The 25,962-nt window shown below is 34.8% G+C and overlaps 1 protein-coding gene across 1 annotated transcript in view; it reads left to right on the forward strand.

Moving 5' to 3' along the window:
* Positions 1–25,962, forward strand: part of LOC150106895 (WD repeat-containing protein 48) — a 216,875-nt gene that overhangs the window by 4,567 nt on the left and 186,346 nt on the right. The window contains exons 2-4 of the mRNA XM_090392799.1: positions 13,628–13,768; positions 13,869–13,947; positions 19,325–19,407. Of these exons, the coding sequence (XP_090248925.1) occupies positions 13,628–13,768; positions 13,869–13,947; positions 19,325–19,407 (303 nt within the window). The remainder of the gene's footprint in view (positions 1–13,627; positions 13,769–13,868; positions 13,948–19,324; positions 19,408–25,962) is intronic.

Below are 25,962 nucleotides of genomic sequence, written 5' to 3' on the forward strand. Positions count from 1 at the left end.
AGACAGTGCTTCCCAAACTGTGAGCCGTGGCCCCCTTGGCACCGCAGGTTTTGTTGAGGGGGGCCGTGAAATAATGAAAACAAATTGAAAATGTTTTAAGACTAAGTAGATTTTTTTTATCTTAAAAGAAACGTACTTAATTTTTATTATTTATTTTTTGTTATCTTTTATATTTTAATGGAAAAAAAAACACACATCGGTATTGGTTCACAAATTTTGCTTCTGTGTATTTTGGTGCTTAATGAATCTTAGTAAATGTATGCTTATTCATATAAGTTTCATTTCAAAGCAGAAATCTAAGAATTGCAGTTTCAAATATTTTACCTGATATTGACTTTTTGTGTATCAGTATTGAAACACATCCATCACATTAAATTGTTATTAAACTTCTTTTATGTTTTTAATTCTTTCTTTATTATTAATCGTTTTATGTTTCATGTGCTTGTACTGCAACTGTACAATAACAATATCCTATATAAAAATATGAGATAATGTGCCATGTCAAATGTGTATGTAAGATGCTAAAATGTAATATTTGCATTTGATTTTTGCAATATTCGCTGTGTATGTTTGTATTGAATATAAATACAATAAATATTATAATAATATATGTCTATATTACAATTTTTTTTTTTTTTTTGAGGGAGGGCCATGAAATATTTAAATTTTTTCAAAGGGGGGCCCTGATATCCAGAAGTTTGGGGAGCACTGTTTTAAGAGAATGTGCTATGAAACTGACTGTGTCATTAAACCTGGCTGTTTAATTTAGTCTTGCAATAGGACAAGTTCCTGAAGAGTGAAAGGAGGGTAAGATAGTGCCATTGCATAAGAATGGTGGTGGTAGAATGGAGGTAATCAAACCATAAACCAGTTTGTATTTCTTCTGTGGTAGTTCAGATTTCAGAAAAAATGTTAAGAACTTGCACTTGCATACAGAAGTGGACAAATGAAGACACTATCATTTATGCAGGCCAGCATGGATTTGTTAAGGTGACTTCATGGATTATGTGGATTTGACTACTTTACGTGGATTTGTAAAGGCAACCAGATTTCTTTTAGTAATCTGGTTGTCTTTTATAATAGAGTAACAGATACTGTCATTTGTTTTGGATTTTGCAAAAGGCATTTGACAAGGTACCACAAAAGTTGGTATTTCAGTTGAAGTGTAGGTTATGTCATGCTAGCAAATTGGAGTGGTAACTGGCTTTTTGATATCAGAGATGTATATAGGGAGCAGTATCATGGAGATAGGAATTGGAGTTCCACAAATTCTATTGGGACCATTACCATTCAATCTTTGTCAATGATTTTTATCGTTGGATTACAGGGAGATATTCAATTGTTTTCAGATGATGTAAAACTTGGGAAAAGAGGTATTAGTAATAGTGCTGATGTTTTGATTCTTCAAAATGACTTCAATAAGCAGGAAAGGTGGGCATATGATTAGGGATGTCAGTTTAATGCAATTAAATGTAAGGTTTTAAGTTTGAGATCTACAGATGGAATACTTTATACTCATGGTAGAGTTATTAGAAGGAGAGAAAGGTTGTGAAGCCAACCCAGAGAATTGCTGCACCATTGAAGAGGATGTTGATCATCAGAGATGAAAGGGTGGTTGTGGTAGTTCCATTTCATAAAGCTCTGGTCAGACCTTATCTGTATTACTGCTCAGATCTGGTCACTAGGATTTGAAGGAGATGAAATAACCTTGGAGAGGGTGTAGATGCAGATAACAAAAATGATATCAGTCCATGCAATGTTGGTTATGAGATAGAGGGCATGCAAACTAAAGTTTGGTGGATAGAAGATGGGGGGAAGAGTGAAGGTGTGATTGAGACATTCTAAATTATTGAAAGGTATTTATTGGATTGGCACTGGGGAGAATTTTCATATAACTGTTTTAAACCTAACCTAACAGTTAAGTTTAAAACAGAATTTAAAGCACTTAATTTTCTAAAGAATAATTTTATTATTACCCAAGCTGACATGGGCAGAGCGGTAGTTGTATAAGATAGGAGAGAATATTTTAGAAAGATTTTCTTAATGCTCTGATTTTTCTACTTATTATCCCCTCTCGTCTCATCTCACCACCAGACAAATTAATAAAGTTAAGAAATTAATTGACAACATATCCAGTTGGGACAAAGAATTAAAGAAAAAAAACTTGAAATCTATTATGCTCATCCACCCAGATTATATGGTCTTCCTAAGATTCGTAACTTGGTGTTCCATTAAGACCTGTAGTAGATTGCATCATCTGCCCTACGTATGTAAGTTTCTAAATACTTTGAAAGTTTATTTTTCACTTGGTTAGACTATAATAAATTTAGTTTAATCCTTTATCCAAGTGTGAGTAAACAAAGTTTGTGCCTGAAAGTATCTTCAGGACTGGGGTAAGGTAGTACAACACCGAGCAACTCGTTGCAAAGGTGGAGCAAGCTAACATCACTCCTATCTCAGTATCTCCCATAATGCAAAACACATCTCCTTGTGGATATGTATAACGTTATGCATTAAGGGAAGGGCTACTACCCAGACTAGTTTTGACCTTTATTGAGGTCTTTTCAGAGGGAGCCAGGCCCAAGTGGAAATACCAGACAGAAGCATTAGCTAGGTCATCTCTACCTATATAGTCTAACCAAGTGAAAAATAAACTTTCAACATCCACCGTTTGGCAATTCCTAGGTAGAGATGACCTTGCTAATGCTTCTACCTGGTATCTCCACTTGGGCCTGGCTCCCACTGAAGAGACCTCAATAAAGGTCGAAACTAGTCTGGATAGTGGCCCTTCCCTTAATGCATAACATTATACATATCTGCAAGGAGATGTTTTGCATTATGGGAGATACTGATATAGGAGTGATGTTAGCTTGCTACACCTTTTGCAACGAGTTGCCCGGTGTTGTACCACCTTACCCCAGTCCTGAAGATACTTTCAGGCACAAACTGTGTTTGCTCACACTTGGATAAAAGATTAAACTAAATTTATTATTTCTAAATACTTGTTTACATTATTATCTTCCTTTATTGGAAAATCTGCTTCTCATATTGTGAATTGGATTTTAGAATTTAGATATATACTAAGGTTTGTAATCTTCGTTTATGCCCTTCATTTATTATTATTAGTCTTGATATAGTATCTCTTGTCACAAATATTTCTTTGATAGATAAATAATATTAAATACTCTCTAAATACTATTAATTTACTTAAACAAGATTTTCTTCTGGATATTATCAAACTTTTTGACTTTGTTATCCATTCTGGTTATTTTAGTGTCCAGTATATCAGCAGATTAAAGGTACGGCCATGGGTGGTACCTTTAATCTACTGATATATTGCTGTACCTCTCTTTCCTTTCTTTCTTTCTTATACACTTACTAACTACTACATGGAATGCTTTGAATATCATCTCCTTAATGACATTTCTCTTAAGCCTATAGTATGGTAAAGATATGTTGATATTTTTGCGATATTCAATAGTTCTCTATAGAAACTCAATAGAAACTCTTTGTCTAAAATAATTGGTTCATCCTAGAATTGCTTACCTTAGAGTAGTTAAAAGCAATCAGCTAGCTTTTTTTAGATATATTGATTCTTTGTCAGCTGAATGGTAGGTTATAATTTTCAGTTTTTCATTATATCCATGCTACTACTAATCATCCCAATTAAAAAAAAGTTGGAACCATTAAGATGTTATTACACAGTGTTCGTAATATGTGTTCCACTAAAGATATGACAAGAATTGAATTATATCAAATCTACCATTTTTTAAAAAATAGTTTTAATGAGTCTTTTATTAAGAAAAGCATTTAACAGCTTTAGGCTGCCAATAAATTAATTCAACATGTTTTCATTACATTATTGGCAACTTCAGTGACTGCTGTTGTATTATCAATAGATAGGTCTTGTTGGCCAAGTATATAGTTTATCCACTCTCCACCCAGCAGTATTTGGGTTTGAATCTCACCATGAGCACGATTGATTAGGAATGTCATTAGGTGGCATATGAATTTCATTGCCCCATGTGAGACCATTATCCTTTATATATGTAGTATGAAGTGGCCTGAAACAAAGTTTCATTTTGCTCTCTAATATAGAGTTTCTGGATTATCTAATCAGTCTTGTGGCCATTCCTGGGTGGGATTCACATAAAAAAAAATAATCGGGAAGTTCTAAGAATTCTTTTAATCAGATGTATCACTGCATTGCAAGCAAATTCTAGATTGTATGTAGCATTAGCCTATCATTTTTCAAACCCTGCAACTGCATATAATGTTTATGAAGCATAAATGATTTTACTAAAAAAAGAAAAGAAAGTTTATGAATGAGAAATTTTCTGTCAGCAGATTGGCACATTTATAGTTTTCTATTATAATCGAGCTAAATAAGGGCTGTTAGGATCAGAATTTCACTTTAAGACAAATTGTTGAGAAATTATATGAATATATCAAGGATCAGTTTTGTAAATTTTGTAGATCTCAAAAAGGCAAGGTGCCGAGAGAAAAGCAGTTCAAAATACTACAATTCTGTAGTGTAAATGGGACATATTGAGCAATACATAAGTATATTTAAAGTGTAAGTCAGTAATTAGAATTGAAGGAGATACAGGGCATGATTTAGATTTGAAATAGACAAAGGTGCATACTATCTCCACTCTTATTCATCATCATGTATGTATACATTATGAGCATGATTGATTTTGTAAATCATAAATAAATCCACTACTAGTCTGCAAGATGCCTTAACTGAATTGAATAATGCTGTAACAAATTTAATATGAAAATCTGCAATAAAAAAGACCACAAAAATAGACATTTAAGTCAGTTGCATCCTGAATGGAGAACCTATAGAACAAGTAACACATTTAAGCTATTTAGACACGTTTTTAAGTTAAGAGGGTAAATTAAATATGAAAATAGACAGCAGAATTAACAAAGCTAGTATGATGGGCAGTCAGCTGAGTAAATCTATATGGAATAAGAAAGAAATAATTTAAAATACTAAACTAGTATGACCGGGTTCCTCGGGATAAGCTTTAGCAAGTAGTACAGGAGTATGGAGTGGATGGCCAACTATTAGCTGCCATCAAGTCCCTGTATTAATGCCCAGAGTTTTGTGTCAGGGTAAACAGAACCTTTCACAGTCTTCGTTGGCCTCCGCCAAGGGTGTGTTCTGTCACCCCTCCTTTTCATAATATTTATGGACTGGATTGATAGGCACAGCAGAGGCAGTGAATGTGTTAGAATTGGAAGATGTAGCATTGGACCTCTGCTTTTTGCAGATGACCTAGTTCTGCTTAGCTCTTCCACAGATGACCTCCAGCGGACCCTGGATAGGTTTGTAGTTGTTTGTGCAGATGCCGGAATGACGATCAGTGTGGCCAAAACTGAAACATTTGTGGTCTCAAGACAACCATCCCAGTGCACTCTAAATGTAAGTGGAGTCCCAATGAGGCAGGTGGAGAAGTTTAAATACCTTATGTCCATATTCATGAATGATGGAAAATGGGACATAAAGCTAGATACTCGAATTGGCTTAGCAAGCTCAATATTGTGGGAGCTTGGCCGTTCAGCAGTATTGAAACGGGAATTAAGCCAGAAGGCAAAGCTGGCTGTTTTCAATACAGTATGTCCCCATCCTCACCTATGGTCATGAGAGTTGAGTAATGACTGAAAGAATGCGGACATGAATCCAAGCGGCTGAAATGAGGTTCCTTCGAGGGGTTGCGGGGCTGACAAGACTCGACAGAGTCAGAAGCTCTGCAATTCGGGAAACCCTCAATACTCAACCACTGCTTCTCCATGTTGAGAGATCACAGTTACGTTGGTACGGGCACCTGGTCAGAATGCCACAAGAGAGAGAGGCTCCCTCAGCAGGCCCTCTTTGCCAAGCCAGAGGGTGGGAGGCCACGTGGAAGGCCAAGGACTCGCTGAATAGATTATATCCAAGACCTTGGGTGGACACGTTTGGGAATCCCACCAGAACACCTGAGCTTGGTGGCAGAGGATCATGACCATTGGAAGTTCCTCTTGCAGCTGTTGCCCCCACAACCCAATTAGGAAAGGTGGGCCTTGAAGATGTATGTATGTATGTAAACTAGTATGCAGGATGGCATTCGCATCAATTTTAACTTATGGGCCACAGAGCTTGTTTAGAAATAGTTGATCAGGGACTTGAAACCAAAGATATGATAGTTCTCAGAAAAATTAAAGGAATGAAAAGATGGTATCAATAATAGAATCATATTAAAAATATAAAGGAACTATCAAGGATTTGTGACCATACCACCTTGGATTAGCTCTGCTATGGAATGTCTGAGCGGAGCTAACCTAAGGTAGTATGGTCACAAACAAAATGGGTAAGGAAGGGTTAGCAAAGCAGATGTTTGGTGCTATAATGACAGGAAAAAGATCTAGAGCAGTGGTCGCCAAAGTGGTCGATATAACATTGTTAGGGGTCGATTCGGGTCTATAGAAAAATATAAGACATCATTGTACAGGTAATATTTTATTCGGTTAACTTGGATTACCTCCATCCTGAATGACAACGCAATTAAGAGTGAATCGTGGTAACAGTGACATGAATAGGACCTGTAAGATGGAGCGAGGTCATGAAAATAGTTTTGGAGGCCAATCAAGTGGGCTAGAATGAAGTATTTACCAATAAACGGATGTTGTGGTTCCTGCGCGGCGGAAGCGAGATTGAATACGTGTAAGTATAAGTAAATAAGAACCGTGCACATGTTGATCCCAGTCTCATTTTTGAGCATCGACAAACAAGTGAGCATTAATGTTCTAAAATTCATCAACATACATATTATAATCCAATCATTATCCATTCACGAACTAAACTTCTCTATGTTGAAGAGTTCAGCAGGGCTGGTAGTAATACCAGTGATATTAATACCAGTAGTTTATTAATATCACTGGTAATACCAGTGATATTACTAGTGATAGTAATATAATATACTATATTATACATACAATAAACACTGTAATAACTAATAAATAAACAATCTAAAAACTCATTGTCTTTTTTGCATGTCCTATTATAATTACGTAATTGTAAAATAGAGGGGGGGGGTCGATAAAAATTCAAGAAACTCTTGAAGGGGTCGATGGTCAAAGAAGTTTGGCGACCACTGATCTAGAGGAAGACCAAAATTTAGACAGGTTGATGTAGTGCCTTAGAAGATTGAAATATAAGATATTTCAGTATTGGAGCCCTGGCAGATAACAGATTAATTTGGAGGAATTTTCGGATTGTCAATTGAAAAGTTAGTAATAATGTGAATATTGCCATGTAGGATTGTTGTGGTATCCTGTACACCCCATAAGGGTTTATACTGTCAATTTGATCTTTTAATTTAAGAAGAGATGCTGATCTCTTAATCATTTCTCCTAATGGTAACTGCTCATAACCTTGCCATGTTTCCTCATGTGGAATGTCTTTCCCTTAGCCACATCCAATCTCATTTTTTTTGGCATACACCAGTGCCAACTTGGACATTTCCTTTCTACTCTCCTAATCCAAACAAGTGTTTAGGAGCTCTAAAATTATTTTTGTTGCAATGAAGGATTTCATTCCCTGTTCCATTCAGATAAATAGGCTAGAGGTGAAGAATAAGGGGTTGTTCCTAGAAATTGATTAACAGTATGGTTAGCAGAGGTATGAGGACTAGACTAGATTTTTTGTTTGGTGAGTGGTAAATGAGTGAAATGAGTTGTCATAGTCTGTTGGGAGTACTTTGTCAGTGAGTTCAAAGAAAAGTACAGTAGATATTGTGTGGATAGTTAGTGTCTCTCTTTGATAGGTCTTTATACTCCATGGAGGGATCTGTACAATTATAACAAGTCTCAGTATTCCAACATCTGTGCAAGACAATTAAGGGAAAAATTTCAGCATATCACATGCAGCTTGAAAGAAAATTTCATCTTTATCTCAGCCCCTGCATTCAGGTATGCCATAATTACAAAACAACCAATAAGCAAATTCAAATGTAACTTGGAAAGAGCTGAATGCAGAAAGCTTGTATAAATGACAGTCATGACATCCAGTTCCTTGCAAAGACCATTGTTGCAATTTCTGTTGATCTGCTCCCCCCCTCCTTCTCTCTCTCTTTTTCTCACACAATCTAAATAGCATTTGCAACAACGCCTAAAGATAAAGCTGACTTCCTGGCATCATTCTTTTTCTTTAATTCCTACATAGACAATCAAGGAAGTCACCTTCAACTATACAAGACACAGTGCATCACATACCTCGTGCCCTTGTACTGGAAAAACATCAGAAGAATCATGAATCATCTAGGTACCAAAAATGGACTTTTAGTTCTGATGGTATCCTTAGTTGTGTCCCACTTATCTGTACTCAGCTGACACATACCACAGTATGGATTGCAAGATTATGTTCAGCCCATTCCAAAAAAAAAAGATAAAAATTTGCTATTAAACAATATCTGTTGTCTTATTCTAGTCCATCATTAACAGTTAACTTAACCACCACCTGCAACCCCATGGTTAATCAATGAACCTCAATATGGAATTCTATCATTCTAGATCCACAGAAGTTTTTTAATGTCATTCTGATACATGAAAGGTGGAAAACCTATAGCACATCACTTCTATATGTGAGGTGCAGGTTAGGATTGGGGAGGAAGAAATCTGATTCTGGGAACAACCCCTTGAAATTTTTCTTGAAAAGTTGGAGGTTATTTGTTAGGAAACTTCATAAGGAAGGCTGTTCCAGAGGACAAAGGTAGATGGAATAAAACAGGAAGATGTGAAACAAGTTGTTTGCTTGCAGTTGAACTCCTGCATCTCTCACTACTGAGCACACAACATCTGTGTAGTACATTCGAGTCATATCTAGTATGCATGAAACCTGTGTAAGGGGATTCAGCTGAAAGTAAGTTAGCCAGTCTCATATGGAAATGAATGGTTTTCTTTTTAGAAACTTTTTTCCATATCACAAAACAGCACACCAGCCAGCCAGAGAACATTCATTCATCTAGTATAATATATTGTTCTCATAGCCTTCATTGCTTTGGCCATGTTTGCAACAAAACCAAACTAATCTGGATAATGCTTTGGAAAGTTTGTAGAAAACTGCTGCTGCTGTTTTCAGCATTTGGCATTTCCAAGGTATATGATCAAGCCTAATGAATGTGTACCTTGGAAGTGCTCAGCAAACTAACCTCCTGTGATCTTTTAACTCTGTAATTATAAGATAACCAGTTTACTCTTTGGTCATTCCCCATATGTTATGGGGAATGACAGCTCTCTTTTCAGATTTCTCTACCAATGTTAGCATTGGTAGAGAAAGGCCTCTGACCTCATAGCCTTTTCATGGTTTTGATGATGAGAGCATATTTTGTTCTTTTTTACTCATTTTACAAATTTTGTAGTGTTCAACAATAGTGTGGTGAAAGGAAATTATAGAGTAATTTGGATAGTTAAGTAGACTGTTGTTATTGTTGTGGCTGCAATTTAGGTTTCTATCAAAAATAGGAAGGCTAGTCAAGATGTCTAAGTGCTGATGTATATCACTTAGGTTTGTGTTTATGCTTCAGATGTTAGTGAAATGTAAAAATGATTTGATTTTTTTTGGTAGAAATTTTTGCTTTGTTTTTCATATTTTTTTGGTTAGATTCTTTTGTTTATTTTTAATTTTTGTTGTTAGTTTTTGAGAGTGATTTTATTAATTACAGTAGCACCATAATCATTTGTTGTACTTTTCATGATATGATTCTGGCAAGGTTTTCAAATAGAGTGGAAAGAGGGGAAGATAGTTCTGTTACATAAAGGTGGCTCCAAGTCAGAAGTAGAAAATTACAGACCAATTAGTATATCTGTAGTAGTGGTTAAAATATTGGAAAAGTTGGTTAGAAGTAAAATTCAGAAATGGGTGGATAGGAATATGATGTGTTGTAGGGGGTAGCATGGCTAAAAGGTAGTTCCTGCCTCAGTAATTTATTCACATTTTGCAATAAAATGACAGAAGAATTGGATAAAGGAAATGGCTACACCATGATATTGCTGGACTTTGCAAAGGCATTTGACACAATACCACATGGAAAACTATTACATGCAAATGAGAATAGATATATGGCTGGTGACATGGATAGGGTGTGACTGATAGACAGATAACAGAAGGTAGTTTATCATGGAGTAGAATCAAGTTGAATGAGGGTGACTAGTGGAGCACCCCAGGGCTAGGACCACTGCTCATTACTTTGTACTTTAATGACATAGTGGAAGATTTGAAATGGGATATTCAGTGGTTTGTTGATGATGCAAAACTTGGGAGGGCAATAGTTGATAAATGTGGTGTAGATATCTTACAGGATTATTTAAATAAATTGTCACTGTGGACAAAGGACAATGGTTGTCTTAATGTTGTAAATTGTAAGATGTCCAGAGGTAAGGTATTGCACTTCAGGATGAAAACATTACATGTTTCGTATCATATTGATAGTACAAGTTCATAGGAAATTGATGAGGCTAGGGATCTGAAGGTAATGGTGGAGAGAGATTTGAAATTCAGAGGAGATATTGCAAGAGTTGGCAAAATAGCTCAGAGGATTACTTGGATGTTGAAGAACACATTGACAAGTAAAAATAGGAAGGTTGTTATCCCTCTTTATAAGACTATGATTCAGCCAGACTACTGCACCTAGATTTGGTCACATATGGTTTTTGGGGATCAGGAGGTGATGGAGAGGATTCAGAGATGAGTGACCAAGCTGGTGACCCATGAAATGTTCCCTGTGAGGATAGATTGAAGGTGTGTGGATTGCAGAGTTTAGCTGGCAGGTGGAGGAGACGAAAGAAATTTTTCAATACATGGGGAGTATGGGGAAAACAAAAGCTCACACTTGGAAGTTGTGTAAAAGTGTGGTTAGTAAAGGTGTGTGGTCTAGGTTCTTTACTTTGAGAGTGGTGAATGAGTGGAATGGATTGCCAGAAGTGGTTGTGAGCTCCCCAACAGTAAATAAGTTTAAGGAGATGTATGGCATGTTGTGGGAGACCCTAGCTAATTAACGGATAGCTAAGGTAGGGTCTCCCACGATGAGTCTTTTGACTACATGGAGTACCCGTATAAATAATATTTGTTCTTCATATTGTATACTGCTATCATATCTTAAAAGTAGGTCATAAGAAACAGTAGTATTTTCTTCATTTCTGTTGCATGAACAGAGTTGATTTGTTGTGTAAGAAGGCTAGCTCAGCACTGAATAAGTTGGTTGGAACGTATAGTATAGTATCTAAAATTCTTTTTGTTGAATCTTTTTGTATTCAAAGAGAGAATTTTAAAGAGCAAAGGCCAGTTAATACATTTCATGTTGGAAGTTTATTTTTCACTTGGCTAGACTATAATAAATTAAGTTTAATCTTTTATCCAAGTATAAGCAAACAAAGTTTGTGCCTGAAAATATCTTCAGGACTGAGGTAAGGTAGTGCAACTCTGAGCAAAGGTGGACCAAGCTCTCATCCCTCCTTGTCTTAGTATCTCCTATAATGCAAATCACATCTCCTTGCAGACATGTATACTGTTATGCATTAAGGGAAGGGCCACTACCCAGACCGGTTTCAACGTTTATTGAGGTCTCATCAGTGGGAGGCAGACCTAAATGTGGAGATACTAAGGCAGAAGCAATAGGAGAGGTAATATTTACCTATAGGAGTTGCCAACAGGTGTACCACCTTATTATTGAATTACTCTGGATTTAGAGAAAGATGTTGGAAGTTTATTTTCACTTGGTTAGCCCATAATAAATTAAGTTTAATCCTTTATCCAAGTGTAAGCAAACAAAGTTTGTGCCTGAAAATATCTTCAGGACTGAGGTAAGGTAGTGCAACACCAGGCAACTCCGAGCAAAGGTGGACCAAGCTCTCATTACTCCTTGTCTCAGTATCTCCCATAATGCAAAGCACATCTCCTTGCAGACATGCATTAAATGAAGGGCCACTACCCAGACCGGTTTCAACCTTTATTGAGGTCTCGTCAGTGGGAGGCAGACCCAAACGTGGAGATACTAAGGCAGAAGCAACCTCAGTTCTGAAGATATTTTCTGACACAAACTTTGTTTGCTTACACTTGGATAAAGGATTAAACTTAATTTATTATAGTCTAACGAAGTGAAAAATAAACTTCCAAAATCTAAATCCAGAGTAATTCAATAATAAGGTGGTACACCTGTTGGCAACTCCTATAGGTAAATATGACCTCTCCTATTGCTTCTGCCTTAGTATCTCCACGTTTGGATCTACCACACACTGACAAGACCTCAATAAAGGTTGAAACCGGTCTGGGTAGTGGCCCTTAATGCATAGCAGTATACATGTCCACAAGGAGATGTGCTTTGCATTATGGGAGATACTGAGATAAGGAGTGATGAGTGCTTGATCCACCTTTGCTCGGAGTTGCTTGGTGTTGCTACTTTACCTCAGTCCTGAAGATATTTTCAGGCGCAAACTTTGTTTGCTTACACTTGGATAAAGGATTAAACTTAATTTATTATAATGCATTTCATGTATTAATTGGCCAGTGTGGGTGACAGGAGAAACCCATGGAAATTCTTTATTTTGAGAGTTCATGCTGATGGGTATTGTAAATTGTTTACAAATGTGAAAATTTTGATAAGGTGTCAGATGAGAAACCTCTCCACATCCTTAGAGTATTAGTCAAAAGAATGATTGTGAATATGTCAGCGCATTAGGCTTAATATTGTCTTCCAAGCACAGGTTTCTAATTTTTACATGAAATCAAAGTTATGATTTTTGTGTTTAAGAAGAAGAATGACCTGTGAAGACATATAGAGCTAAAGATGGTTGTTTAGAAAGTTTAAAGATGAAGGGTTTGATAAAATCTACAACAGGCTTCAGAGGGATTTCTTATGAATTTTGGAGAGAAGATTCATTTATTATACTTCATCCCCCCCAACTACTTATCCTGTTATTTTTAGATAGTCTGCTCTTTTCTCAGATCCCTCACCTCATATACAATTGGTTGTTTATTGTTCCAATTTGAGCTAAAAATTAAGATAAATTTTTAATAAAGCTGTCAGATATGAAATTTCATCAGAATCTGTCTAGCTGGAGTAGAACTGTTATGTGTGTAGTGATAAACAAATACCTGAGATGCTTATGTGTTCCAAAAGAAATCTAAAAGCTGGTCTCTATTCTTTGTGGGATTTTTTGCATATTTGTTTTAGCAAGACAAGCAAACTGTTATCATGGCAGCAAGCATTTTATATAATGATCCTAATTACTATTGTACATTTTTTTTGTAAACATTATGCAGACAAGCCTTGTAAACTCAAGGAGCCATACAAGCTTATCCAGAGCAGGCTTTTAAAATAATCCATGGGTTGGAGAGCGAGTATGCTATCCACTCGGCCAACTAAGCCAGCAGTTTATAATTCATTTGCTATTTATAATTTAAAGGATTAATGAAGTTTGTTTATTCTGTAGCGTTTGTTAAATAAGCTAAATTGGTTTCTATATAATATATTAAAAATCATTTTTGAAAATTTGTGTGTGTTATTTACTGAATATACTCTTCATAATATCAGGCAGTTGATTATATGTGTTGTAATATAAATTATCAATATAAATTTTTTAGGTTTCATTTGTAATTAGAGATGAAGTAGAGGAATTCCATAGGTCAGGTGTCAATTCACTTCAGTATGATCCATATTTACATCGGCTATACTCAGCAGGTAGAGATTCCATAATTCGCATCTGGAATGTACGCAATATGAAGGTAAATTTTTATATATTCGGTCAGTTTCCCTAAAACATATTTTCAAAAGATAACCAAATTACTTCTGAAATTAACTGTGTTCCCTCTCACACTCCTTTAGGACCACCCTTATGTGCAGTCTATGGAACATCACACAGACTGGGTGAATGATATAGTCTTATGCTGTGGAGGAAAAAATTGTAAGTTTATAAAAATTTGATTACTTAAGATAATGTTGATTTCTTATAAATAAATAGAATTTCCTTTTTTTTCTCTCATATTCTGTACTGAAATATTCTTTAATCCTTTTTGTATGCAAATCTCACCCATGAAAGGCTGTAAATACCTAGTACATTAGTTTCATAATGGCTTGAGGATTAGATAATCTTGAATCTGTGGGGGGGGGGGAGGAGTTCCCATGTTTGGTCTTTCAAGCTACTTATGTTGTCCAGTAATTAAGTTGGTGGTTTCACCTCTCACTGGAATTCATTTGTCACTCAAATATATCATAAACATTTATGCCCATGGTGGGGATTCAAACCCACAGCCCATTGATTGGAGGTGAATACACTATCTACTCAGGCACGAGGCTGACAAATGGCCTAAGTACATTTGTCAGCCTCGTGCCTGAGTAGATAGTGTTCTGCTGCAAAAACGTTCTGCTGGCTGAATCTATTCTGATCCAATCCAACCACACCACGATTGTGCTGTAGCAGTAAGTCTTGTTTGATCCTAGAGAGCTTATACAATGTGAAATGGTTGTTTTTATCCTCTTTGTATGTTCTTCTTAATATTTCAGTAATCCATTGTATTTTCTTTATCAGTTTTGCAATGTCCACACCTAACTTGATTCTTGCATTATTTGTTGCTTGGATAGATAGATTATATTATTGTAGAAATTGTTCAACACTGAATTACACATAAAAAGAATTAACTTAGCATAAGTAACTAGCAAATAGTATAGTGTTTATGATAGGGCTAGAGTTTGTAATTTTTATTTTCCTTGGCATGAATAGGAAAAACTTAGGGAAAAATAGAGACATGCTACTCTAAATGTTAATGCTAATGGTTCAATCAAGTTGAGTAAGACTGAATTTGTACCATTTTTAACTTGTTCACACTGAACTTTGTCCTGTGCGTGTTGTACATCAGGTACTGACTCGTTCTACTTGTCCCTTCCTTTCTGCATTGGACAAGCACATTTTTAGTTTTTCAGTATATATGTGACAGTTTAATTTTTTTTTTTTTTATAATGATATAGATTAATATCATTATTAAAAATATAGATTCATGATATAGAAAATCTGAAATGTAATTCTGATTTCAAGCTGTGTGTATTTGATACTTTTGAAATTTTGCTTTGCATAAATCCGTTGGTTTATGCATTCATTGACTGTATTATGAACAAGTGTGACGACATTTTTTGCATCTGCAAATTTGAAATAGGCTGTTAGGACATTATATTTAGTTAAATGCTGTATTTTAGTGCTACATTGAAACTTCTACTTTGTTTTATATCTATGTTGTATATGAGAAAGAATGTGTGTTTTTCATTATGTGGAGATGTATTTTTTACTATTCATTCCACTTGCCACTAAATATGGTACATAGACTCTTATTGTCTCTGTACTGGATTTAGTGATTAATAAAACTTCTACTTTGGTTTGCTTGATTTTGGGCAGTAAGTTATCTATGAGGGGAAGAAGTTTTGCATTTATACAGAGACTCCAGTCTTTGGAAAGATTAGATATAGTGAGTAAAACATCCATCTATTTCTGTTGATAAAAATAAATCCTGTGTTTTACAAAAAAGGGACTGTGTTTGGTGATCTACAACAAAATATATCTAGGATTTATTACTGTGTAAAAAGTGCACACTGATCATAACAATCATTAATTAATAAAAGCAGATTCTTCTTAGAAAACAAAAAAGCAAAATATAAATTTAAAAAACAAATCAACTGATTAACTTTATTAATTTGATGGATATACCTCCTCCCTGCAGTCATTTACTAAGCCATAGTAAATGATTTCAGGGAGGAGGCATATCTAGGTACTGTTTATTATCGACTAGTTATATTTTGCAAACAAATCTTTCCCTCCTCTTATTCTTACTTATTTTTTAATTATGCCCATCATAAATACAAATGAGTATGTCTAGAGATTATAGAATAACATTGTCTATGATGAAAAGATTTCTATTCATTCCCGTTCTTTCTTTCTCTCCCTTATATATGCCAATCATTCTCACATGGTTCATGTCTCCTTAATGTTAGCTCACATATTTACACCTTTTAGGAATTTAATTACACCAACCAAATATAGAATTTCCTGTAATTATTGGTTTCACTCGATAGAGTGCCAAGGCAAGAAGTCTGAGGGAGAAGAAAGTACCAGAGAAATATGTCAGATTGATGCAGGAGATGTACAGAAATGTGAAGACAAGAGTTCGGACCTGTCTAGGACAGACAGAAAGTTTTCAAGTAACAGTTGGCTTGCATCAAGGGTCAGCATTAAGTCCATTTCTGTTTAATATTGTGATGGAGGTGGTGACGGAGGAGGTGAGAGAAGACGCACCTTGGACAATGTTGTATGCAGATGACATCTTGTTGTGTGCAGATTCAAGAGAAGAAGTGGCAGCTAAACTGGAAAGATGGAGGAAAGTACTGGAAGAGAGAGGTATGAGACAGCAGAAGTAAGACAGAGTATATGTGTTGCAAAGTGGACGGCAGCCAGGAGACAGATCTGGAGCTGGAAGGAAATGTTATCAGGAAGGTGAGGGACTTTAGATGCTTAGGTTCAACAGTGAAAGAAAATGGAGGGGCTGACAAGGAAGTGGGATGCAGGATACAAGCGGGTTGGAGGAACTGGAGAGAGAGATGGCTGGAGTGCTATGCGATAAGAGGGTGCCGAGCAATCTGAAAGGCAAAATCTATAGGACACTAGTGAGGCCAGCTATGACATATGCTATGGAAACTGTGGCTCTGAGGAAAAATAACATCAGTAGGATGGAGGTAGTGGAGATGAGAATGCTTAGGTGGATGTGTGGTGTGACCAGAAAGGATCGTATGAGAAATGACTATGTAAGGAGAATGGTGAAAGTTACGAACTTAGGAGCAAAGATACAGGAGGCAAGGTTGAGATGGTTTGGTCATGTGATGAGGAGGGATGACGAATATGTGGGAAGAAAGGTCATGCAGATGATGTGCAAGGAAGGAGGAGGCGTGGGTGGCCAAAGAAGAGATGGGGGGGGGGGAGCTGGTAAAAGAGGACTTGTGGATGACGAGCTTGGATGTAGTGACAGCCCAAGACAGGAGGATGTGGAGGAGACTCATCATTAACAGCGACCCACTTAAGTGGGACAAGCTGCAGAAGAAGAGAAGATTGGTTTCTAATGTATCCTGAAGCAAACATTTTTATTCCTCTCCTTAATGCACTTTTGGTTTCATTTGGAGCATGCTTCTCCAATATACAAACAGGAAATACATGGCAAATTCTCATGTCCCACTTCAAGGTCAGGTACAGCACAAGACAATTTGTCCCTGCCCAGCATGAATGTATTAAGACTTAGAAACAGTGCCTAAGGAAATTATGGCAATGACTAGATGTAGATGTGATGGGTACAGGCATACCCCAGTCATATGACACATTGGGTTCTAGACCACTGTCAGGTAGCAAATTTATTGTATAGTGAATGACCTGCTTTTTTTTTTTTTTCTTGTAGATGCATGTATTCTTATTCCTTCCAACCAAAGGGCTTCATCTATACTGACTGAGCTACGCAGGCTATAGAAGCACGTAATAGTTTAATAAGGTTTTTAAGCAGTCATGTATTCCAGATGTAAATGATGTAAATAAAACATTTATTTCCATTTAAGCAGATACGCAAATGAAAAATTTAAATAATTTTCTCAAATGAAAAAGTTATTCTGAATAACTGGCTTAAGGAAACATGCCAACCAGTTTAGTCATCACTCTTCACCATTAAAAGTTTTTCCATTTCACGAATAACATTGTCACATTTATAGATAACTGCACTTTATCTTTGTTTTAAACAACTGTAACAACATTAATGTGCAGGTAAGTCTGTGATTGGCTGCAGAACACCATTTGATACACCATCAGCACTAAATTTAATAATTTTAATCTTAGTATAGAATAGGTTTATGCATCTTCTTTTCACTGAAGCAATAACACCTTTCCTTTGAATTTTATCTGCAATTATTAATAACAATAAACAGTTTATAATTCATAATAAAACACCACAATGAATAGATAGCAGGAATTTAACATTTAGTTGAATTAGACTCTACCAAAGTGCTTAATATAGTGAAGAAGAGCATTAGAATATACAAAATTCTTTTTTTTTTATTATTATTAAAATAGAAAATCTGTGAAATGGCTCTGTTGGTGTGTTATTGAAGCAGTGGATGGCTGGAAGGTAGATTAATTAAAATATGCATAATGATTATCTAATTTGGCACTGTTGAATATGTAGGTATTGTTATATGTCTGTGTATAAAAATAAAAATGTAAGTGTAACAAAATGAATAAAGAGAGAACATGAGTGAATACATTCAAACCATTCTATATGAGTAAGAATTATCTACACATTAGCACAAGAAAAGTATTTAATATACTGTCAGATATTTCAGTTTGAAAATAACAAATTATCATCAGTGGCTAGACAGAAAACAGTTTTTTACAAGGTAGAATACAAACAATTGATCATTCAAAATTAGAATGAGACGTGTGATGTTACATCACTAATCATGATATCATTTTACCGAAGAAAGGTAAACATAGGAGTGCAGAATAAATTACATGTATAAATTTATAATGTCATATAAAAACTTAATTTATAAAATCTTACTAAAGATACCATTAGACAGATGTAGTATCTAGAAGGGTTTTTAAAAAAAACAAAAAAACTTTTTAATTAAGACCTTCTAGATACTACATCCATTCATTTTACATGAATCTTCTAGATACTACATCTATTCTATTTTATTCTAAAAAGTAGTACTTTTCATAGAAGGAAGATAAAAATTTACACAAAGTACAATCCTTATTGATGTATTAAATGGTGTTAACACTTCAATACCTTAATAAATTAACAAACAGGATTTCATTGACCTTCTCAGGTCATACAAATATTATTAATGAAGAAATTTAATGATTTATTAACAAAGGAGAAAAAAAAATGAATATTTAGTATTTCACCTAACATGTACCTGGAGTATCATGATGTGTTTGTCACCCTACATGCATTTAGATGAAAAAAACTGTTGACCTAAAAAAAAAAAAAAAACTACTGATTATTCTAGAAATATACCTTGATTTACAGAATACTCTTAATCCCAAATAAGTATATATAAAAAAAAAAAAAAAACTAACATCTTGAAGACTGTTAAGTCTGTTCTTAAATAAACAAGAGAACCAACCACCAATGACAGTAATAGTCAACATCTGCACAATGCTTATTTTAATTATACAGATACTACTGATTTGCTTGATTAAAAAATAAATGTGGTAAACAAATTCTTTCTTATTATATTTTGTTTTCCTTAACTTTCAGTAATATCAGCATCCAGTGATACAACAGTAAAAGTATGGAATGCATACAAAGGATTTTGCATGTCAACATTAAGGACCCATAAGGTATGTTTAAGTAATTCTTAATTCTGTACTGTGTTAATTCTTTATACAAAATGTAGCTGGACTGTCCAGCTGGATTTGAAAAGAACAACAAAAATGGCACATTAGAAACTGAACACATTGAGAATTGGAATTTGGAACATCATTCCTTAAATCAAAAACATGAATTGAAAAATTGGATAAGTAAAATATAAAAATAGCATTCATATCAGAAACACAGAAAGATAAAAGGATGTATGAATTAAGATAAATATCACATATTTTTCAGTGGAGTAGAGAAACAAGTAACGCAGGTATAGGTATAATAAAAAAAAAAAAGAGTGAAGTTTAATAATGAGGATTGTTTAGAATGAAATAAAAGAATGAGAATATATCTGAAAGGATACTGGGCATAAAAATAAAATTGGAAAATATGCCCTGAAGAAGGAAAATTGTAAACAGAAACTGAAGGATTTTATGAACTGCTACAGAAAATTGTAAAAAAAAAAAAAAAAAATCTGAATTAAGAATGTTGGTAGCAGACTTAAATACAAGAATTAGAAACAATGCAGTCCTAGAAACATATCAAAGATTCAATGAAACAACTGAAAACTCAAATAAGATTGCTTCGATTTTGTACAGATAACAAATTTGGAATAAATAATACTTTCTTTAATCACAAGTCAACATAAAATAATGTGAAGAAATAACAGAGGGCAAATATCTACCATAGATTATATAATTACAAATAGAATAGCAAAACCAGGAGAAATAATAGATTTCCAGCATCTGCAGTCATTGGAAATGATCACCAATTACTCATAGGAAATTTTGACTCCAACAAAATATGAATAAGGTGAAAAAGCAAAATAAAAAAATTAAAAAAAATGCAGGGAAATAAATTTAAGATGGAATTATTACAAGAGGGCAGTATAAGAATACCTTACCAAAATAGACTAAAAGAGTATATAAAAAAAAAAAAAAATGTTAGTAGTAATGAAGAAGATATGGATTCTCATTGAGAAAAATTCAAAATGGACATTAAGGGTCAAAGCTATATAACTGAGAGGAGACCTCCACATAGCCTTCAAAAGAATGCAAAGAACTGACCAGGGCTACTGACCTAATGTCCAATCCTCACCTTCTCGTGATGCATCCTTTAGGTATCTACCTCGATACTGAACGGACGAGGATGGGCTAGGCAATTTGGGATTTAGCCGACCAAATTGTATCCTTATTGCCTTAAACCAAAATTTCAAATGATGGTACAACATGACATAATTTCATGCTGGCTGGGGCATCGCCGGTTAAACAAGGCCACCGTTGTTTTTCGCCAGGGCAACCAGCGAAAAGTCAGCTACTGGAACAAATCCTAAAACCCACCCCAACTCAACATCACCAGAGTTGAAGATTGGTACTATCAACATAAGAAACCTCAATTGCAAAGAAATGGAGCCAGCTGAGGAATTAGATAAGTACCAGATCCAAATAATAGGGGTGGCTGAAACAAAAAAGGCAAAAACGAGATCTTTCTGAGCAATAAATACAAAAAGTTATATTTAGGCAATGACAATCAAGAAAAAGAAGGAGTAGGCATAGTATTCAACACTAAATACGAGGCTAATCTTTTTGAATGGCAGGCAGCCTCAAGTAGAGTGATGTGGGCAAATATGAGAATGGGGAACTGGACAATGAGACTTATTTGTGCCTATGGTCCCACAGAAGGTTCTACTAAGGTAGAAGTGGAGGAATTTTTTGAGGCTTTAGAGAAAGCAACTGACACAATGAAAAAGGAAAAGTTGGTCCTTGTTGGGGGTCTAAATAGCAGAGTAGGAAATAATTGTCAGACATACAAAAATATTTTGGGAAAATTTGGAGAAAAGAGCAAACCTAATAATAATGGCAAATACCTGTTGGATTTCTGCTCAGGACACAGACTGGTTATTACTAACACCATGTTCCAACATAACAATGTGCACAAATTCACATGCAGAGAAGAGGAAAAGAATAAGAAAAGTCTCATTGACTATGTTATTGTTGATAGTGATGTTTTCTCCCTGGTGCAGGACAATAGAGTGTACAGAGGATTTAAAATTGGAAGTGATCCATTTAGTCTGGAGCAGGATAAAACTGAATTTCATATTGAAAAGAAGAATATGTAAGAAAATTTTAAAGAAAATAAAAGTTGAGCAGCTCTCAGAAATGAACTGTAGACTAAAATATATAAACATTATTCAAGAAAAAGTGAAAGAGTTTGAGAACAGGAATCAAACCTTGGAGATTCAGTGGCATGGGCTGAGGTTGTCTGCAAGGATAGAAAAATCAGAACTCCATGGTGGACACAGGAAGTTAAAGAGACAGTGAAGGAAAAGAAGAAAGCATATCAAAAATTCCTGTCAAATAAGTCAGCTTGTGCTCTTAGAGAATACATAGACAAATGTAAGAAAGCTAAACGCTATGTAAAACTGGCTAAACAAAAGTCATGGCAGGACTTTGGCAAGAACATAGAAAATAAATATCAAGAAGGTGGCAAGATATCTGGAGGTTGTTGAAGAAGCTCAGAAACGGAGGAAAGAGTGCTGTAAAAGGAATTAGAGATGATAAAGTTGACAGGAAAAAAATATATCCTTGAAGTATGGGGTAATTACTTAGAAAAATTGCTAAATAAAACAAGCAGTGATGATGACAGCACAGTGGTAAAAAAAACACTGACCAGGGATACAGTCAGGAATATATATCCGTACTTGAAGTAGAAAAAGCCATCAAAAGCCTGAAATGTGGAAAGGTAGCAGGAGTAGATGATATTCGACCAGAAATGCTCAAGTATGGACGTATAAAAGTCTTACGGTGGCTGCTGCATAGTTCAGGAAGCCTAGACAAAGGGACGAATTCCAGATGAGCTCTCATAGTACCCATATATAAAAAGGGAAATAAAACTGAATGTGAGAATTACAGAGGCATTTCATTACTGAGTGTTCCTGGTATGATATTATTATTATTATTATTATTATCTCGGGCAACTCCAAGGAGTCGACAGACTCATCGAGGGAAGCCCTAACATCATGTCAAGAACAACTATTCGACATTCACACAGTATCTTCACCTTGAACTCATTCACAGTCATAGCACCCACAACAGACTCTGGCAACTTATTCCACTCATTCACCATTCTCCAAGTAAAAAACCTAGTTATAACACCCCTGCTAACCACACTCTTGTCCAGCTTCCATGTATAGACCCTAGTCCTCCCACCACCAATCCTATTCTCAAAAATATTCTTCTGGATTAATCCTATAGAAAACCTTCAGTAATTTGAATGTCTCAATCATATCACCCCTTTTTCGCCTATCAACCAATTTTTGTAACCCACAAATCTTCAACCTGTTCTCATAAGGTTCATTCCACAGACTTGCTATCATCTTGGTCACTCGTCTCTGGATCCTCTCAACCTCCTCCCCATCAAGAAGTATATATGTATGTAAGTATATATGTAAGTATACTTGAGAAGTGGTTGAGAAGGATTGTGGAAGAGAAGCTTGGTGAAGAACAAGCTGGATTCAGGCCAAATAGAGGCTGTCAGGATCAGATTTTCACTTTACGACAGATAGCTGAGAAATCATGGGAATATAACAAAGATCTGTATTTAAGTTTGGTAGATCGAAAAGGCATATGATAAGGTACCAAGAGAGAAACTATTCAAAACTCTACAGTTATATGGTGTTAATGGGGCATTATAGCAAGTAATGCTTGGTCTTTATTTGAGTTGTAAGTCAGCAGTTAGAATTGAAGTACAGGAAGGTGGTTTAACGTTAAATCTGGTGTCAGACATAGATGTACGTTATCCACTCTGTTATTCATTATCTATATGGATCACATTATGAAGGAAAGTTGTATTATACCTGATATCAAAATTGGAGGTGTTAATCAGCTCTTTGCTTTATGTGGATGATGTTATATTTCTAAATAAATCTGCTACAAGTCTGCAAGATTCCCTGACTAAATTGAATAACTGTTGTAATAGATATGGTGTGAAGGTCAGCATTAAAAAGACAGACAATGAAAATAGGCAGAATCATTGAAAATATCAACTGCATTGTGAATGGAGAACCTGTGGAACAAGTAAAACATTTCAGCTACTTAGGCACGATTTTTAGTGAATATGGTAAATTAAATATGGAAATAGACAACAGAATCAACAAAGATGGTATGGTAGGAAGTCAATTGAATAAATTCGTAATGAATAAGAGAGAAATTAGTCAGAACACTAAATTAGATGTATACAAGACAGTGTTTAAACCAGTTTTAACTTATGGATCTGAGAGCTGAGTCAGAAGTAAAACACTTCACCAAAGACTAGAGACCGCAGATATGAGAGTCCTGAGAAAGATTAGGGACATGAACAGATGGCATCAATGGCAATATCATATTAAAAACGGGGATATTAGGAAAGAACTTGACATTGTCAACATCCAGGAATGCATTAGCAGAGCTAATCTCAGGTGGTATGGTCACTTAAGCAGAATGGGAGAGGAAAGATTAGCAAAAGAAGTGTTCTCTGCCAGGTTGGTAGGAAAAAGACCCAGAGGAAGACCAAGATATAGATGGATTGATACAGTAAAAAGTGCCTTAGAAGACAGAAATATATAAGACCTGATAATATTGGAGTCTTAGCAAGTAACAGACTGATTTGGAGGAAAATTGTAGATAGGAAGTTAGTAATGATGTAAATTTTTCATGTGCTACTATCATATCCAGTTATACCCCTTGAGGGTATTTATATCAGGAATTTGATGATGAACAAGAGGTATATGAAGCACTAGACCAGAAACAAAAACTGGAAAATGCCAAATGCAAAACATGATGAATTCCCTGATGTACTATAGAAATAAAAGCACTATCAGAAATTTAAAAAAAAAATAAATAAATACTAATATAGCCAAATATGAAGAGTATAAAACAATAAGAAATGAAATAACGATAAGACTAAGAAAATTGACCATAGATCCCACACTATTTCGGACAAATAATATACTGTGTTAGGGTTTGAGACCATGAAATGGTGACATTATCTGAAAATTGAAAAATAGGAAATCATCTGGAATTTAAAACAAAATGTTAAAAGAAGGAAATAAAGAAATGACTGAAAACATGAGAAATTCAATTAAACATATGTTTAAGAAAAGACAGATTCCCAATGAATGAAGTAAACATTGCAATACCATAGTATTTAACTATGGTATTGCCACACTATTTCGGACAAATAATATACTGTGTTAGGGTTTGAGACCATGAAATGGTGACATTATCTGAAAATTGAAAAATAGGAAATCATCTGGAATTTAAAACAAAATGTTAAAAGAAGGAAATAAAGAAATGACTGAAAACATGAGAAATTCAATTAAACATATGTTTAAGAAAAGACAGATTCCCAATGAATGAAGTAAACATTGCAATACCATAGTATTTAAAGGGTATCAAATCTGAACACAAAAACTATCCTGGAATAAATTTATGTGCTACCCTAAAAATATGTACAAAATTTACCAAAGAAGAATTATAATCAAGACTAAATTATAATGATTTAACAATGATTTCTTAAGATAAGATCATGCACTGTTTGTTTGTCTTAAGGCAGATAATAGAAAAAGCAATAAAATATAGAAATCAATATTTGTATGTTTCATTGTCTTAGAAAAAAGCTTCAGATTGCAGGATGTCCTGAAAGTACCAGCATTAAGAAATATACCATGCAAATTATTGAAACAATCACAGATGTATTATACAATAAAATTAATGTGTAATAATTTATCACAACACAAATATGTAGAAAATCCCTAAAAGGGATCAAAGAAGACGGTTGTACAGGGTGGCCCAAAGTCAGGGAGGAGTTTAAGCATTTAATTACCTTTTTATGTATTATTTTTTGTTATAATGAAATACAGACCCAGGAATTTTTTTTTATTAATTATGAAAAATCATATCATGTAAATTTCTTCCATTTTTGACTTCACAAAGGCAGATCCTTTCTACAGTCTGTTCCATGACAGTTGTTAATATTTCTAGCTGCAGTGCCCTAATTTCTGCACAAATGTTCTCCTTTAACTGTTGGATTGTCAAGTGCTTGTTTCACATACACCTTTTCTTCATTCCCCATAGGATGAAGTTGGGAGCTGTCAGATCTGAGGAACATGATGGTCATTTTATTACAGATCTTTGCAAAATTATTTGCTCACTAGAAATGTGCCTGATTTTCAAAATAAAATTGCATGATTTTGGTTTGTTGTCGGGTTGTGAACTTTTCCAAGAATACCTGAAAATAAATAAAATAAATGAAAAAATTAGTAATCAAAAAAGTTATTCACATTTTTAACCCCTTTGTGACTTATAGGCCACTGTATAAGTCCATATTTTTTTAACATAATTATGGATGAAATAATAATGATTTAAGAAACAAAAATTAAATAGAATAAAGAACAAAAAATAAAATTTCTAATTTGGTTGGATACATAGAAGGATGCAGTATTGCTTGAAGGAAATGATCTCTGAAAGCAGTTATTTAAATTCCAACAGATGTACAAC

This window comes from Typopeltis vanoorti, chromosome 5 (genome assembly GCF_054136105.1).
Source record: "Typopeltis vanoorti isolate ZY-2024b chromosome 5, IOZ_Tvanoo_1.0, whole genome shotgun sequence".
NCBI lineage: Eukaryota > Metazoa > Arthropoda > Arachnida > Uropygi > Thelyphonidae > Typopeltis > Typopeltis vanoorti.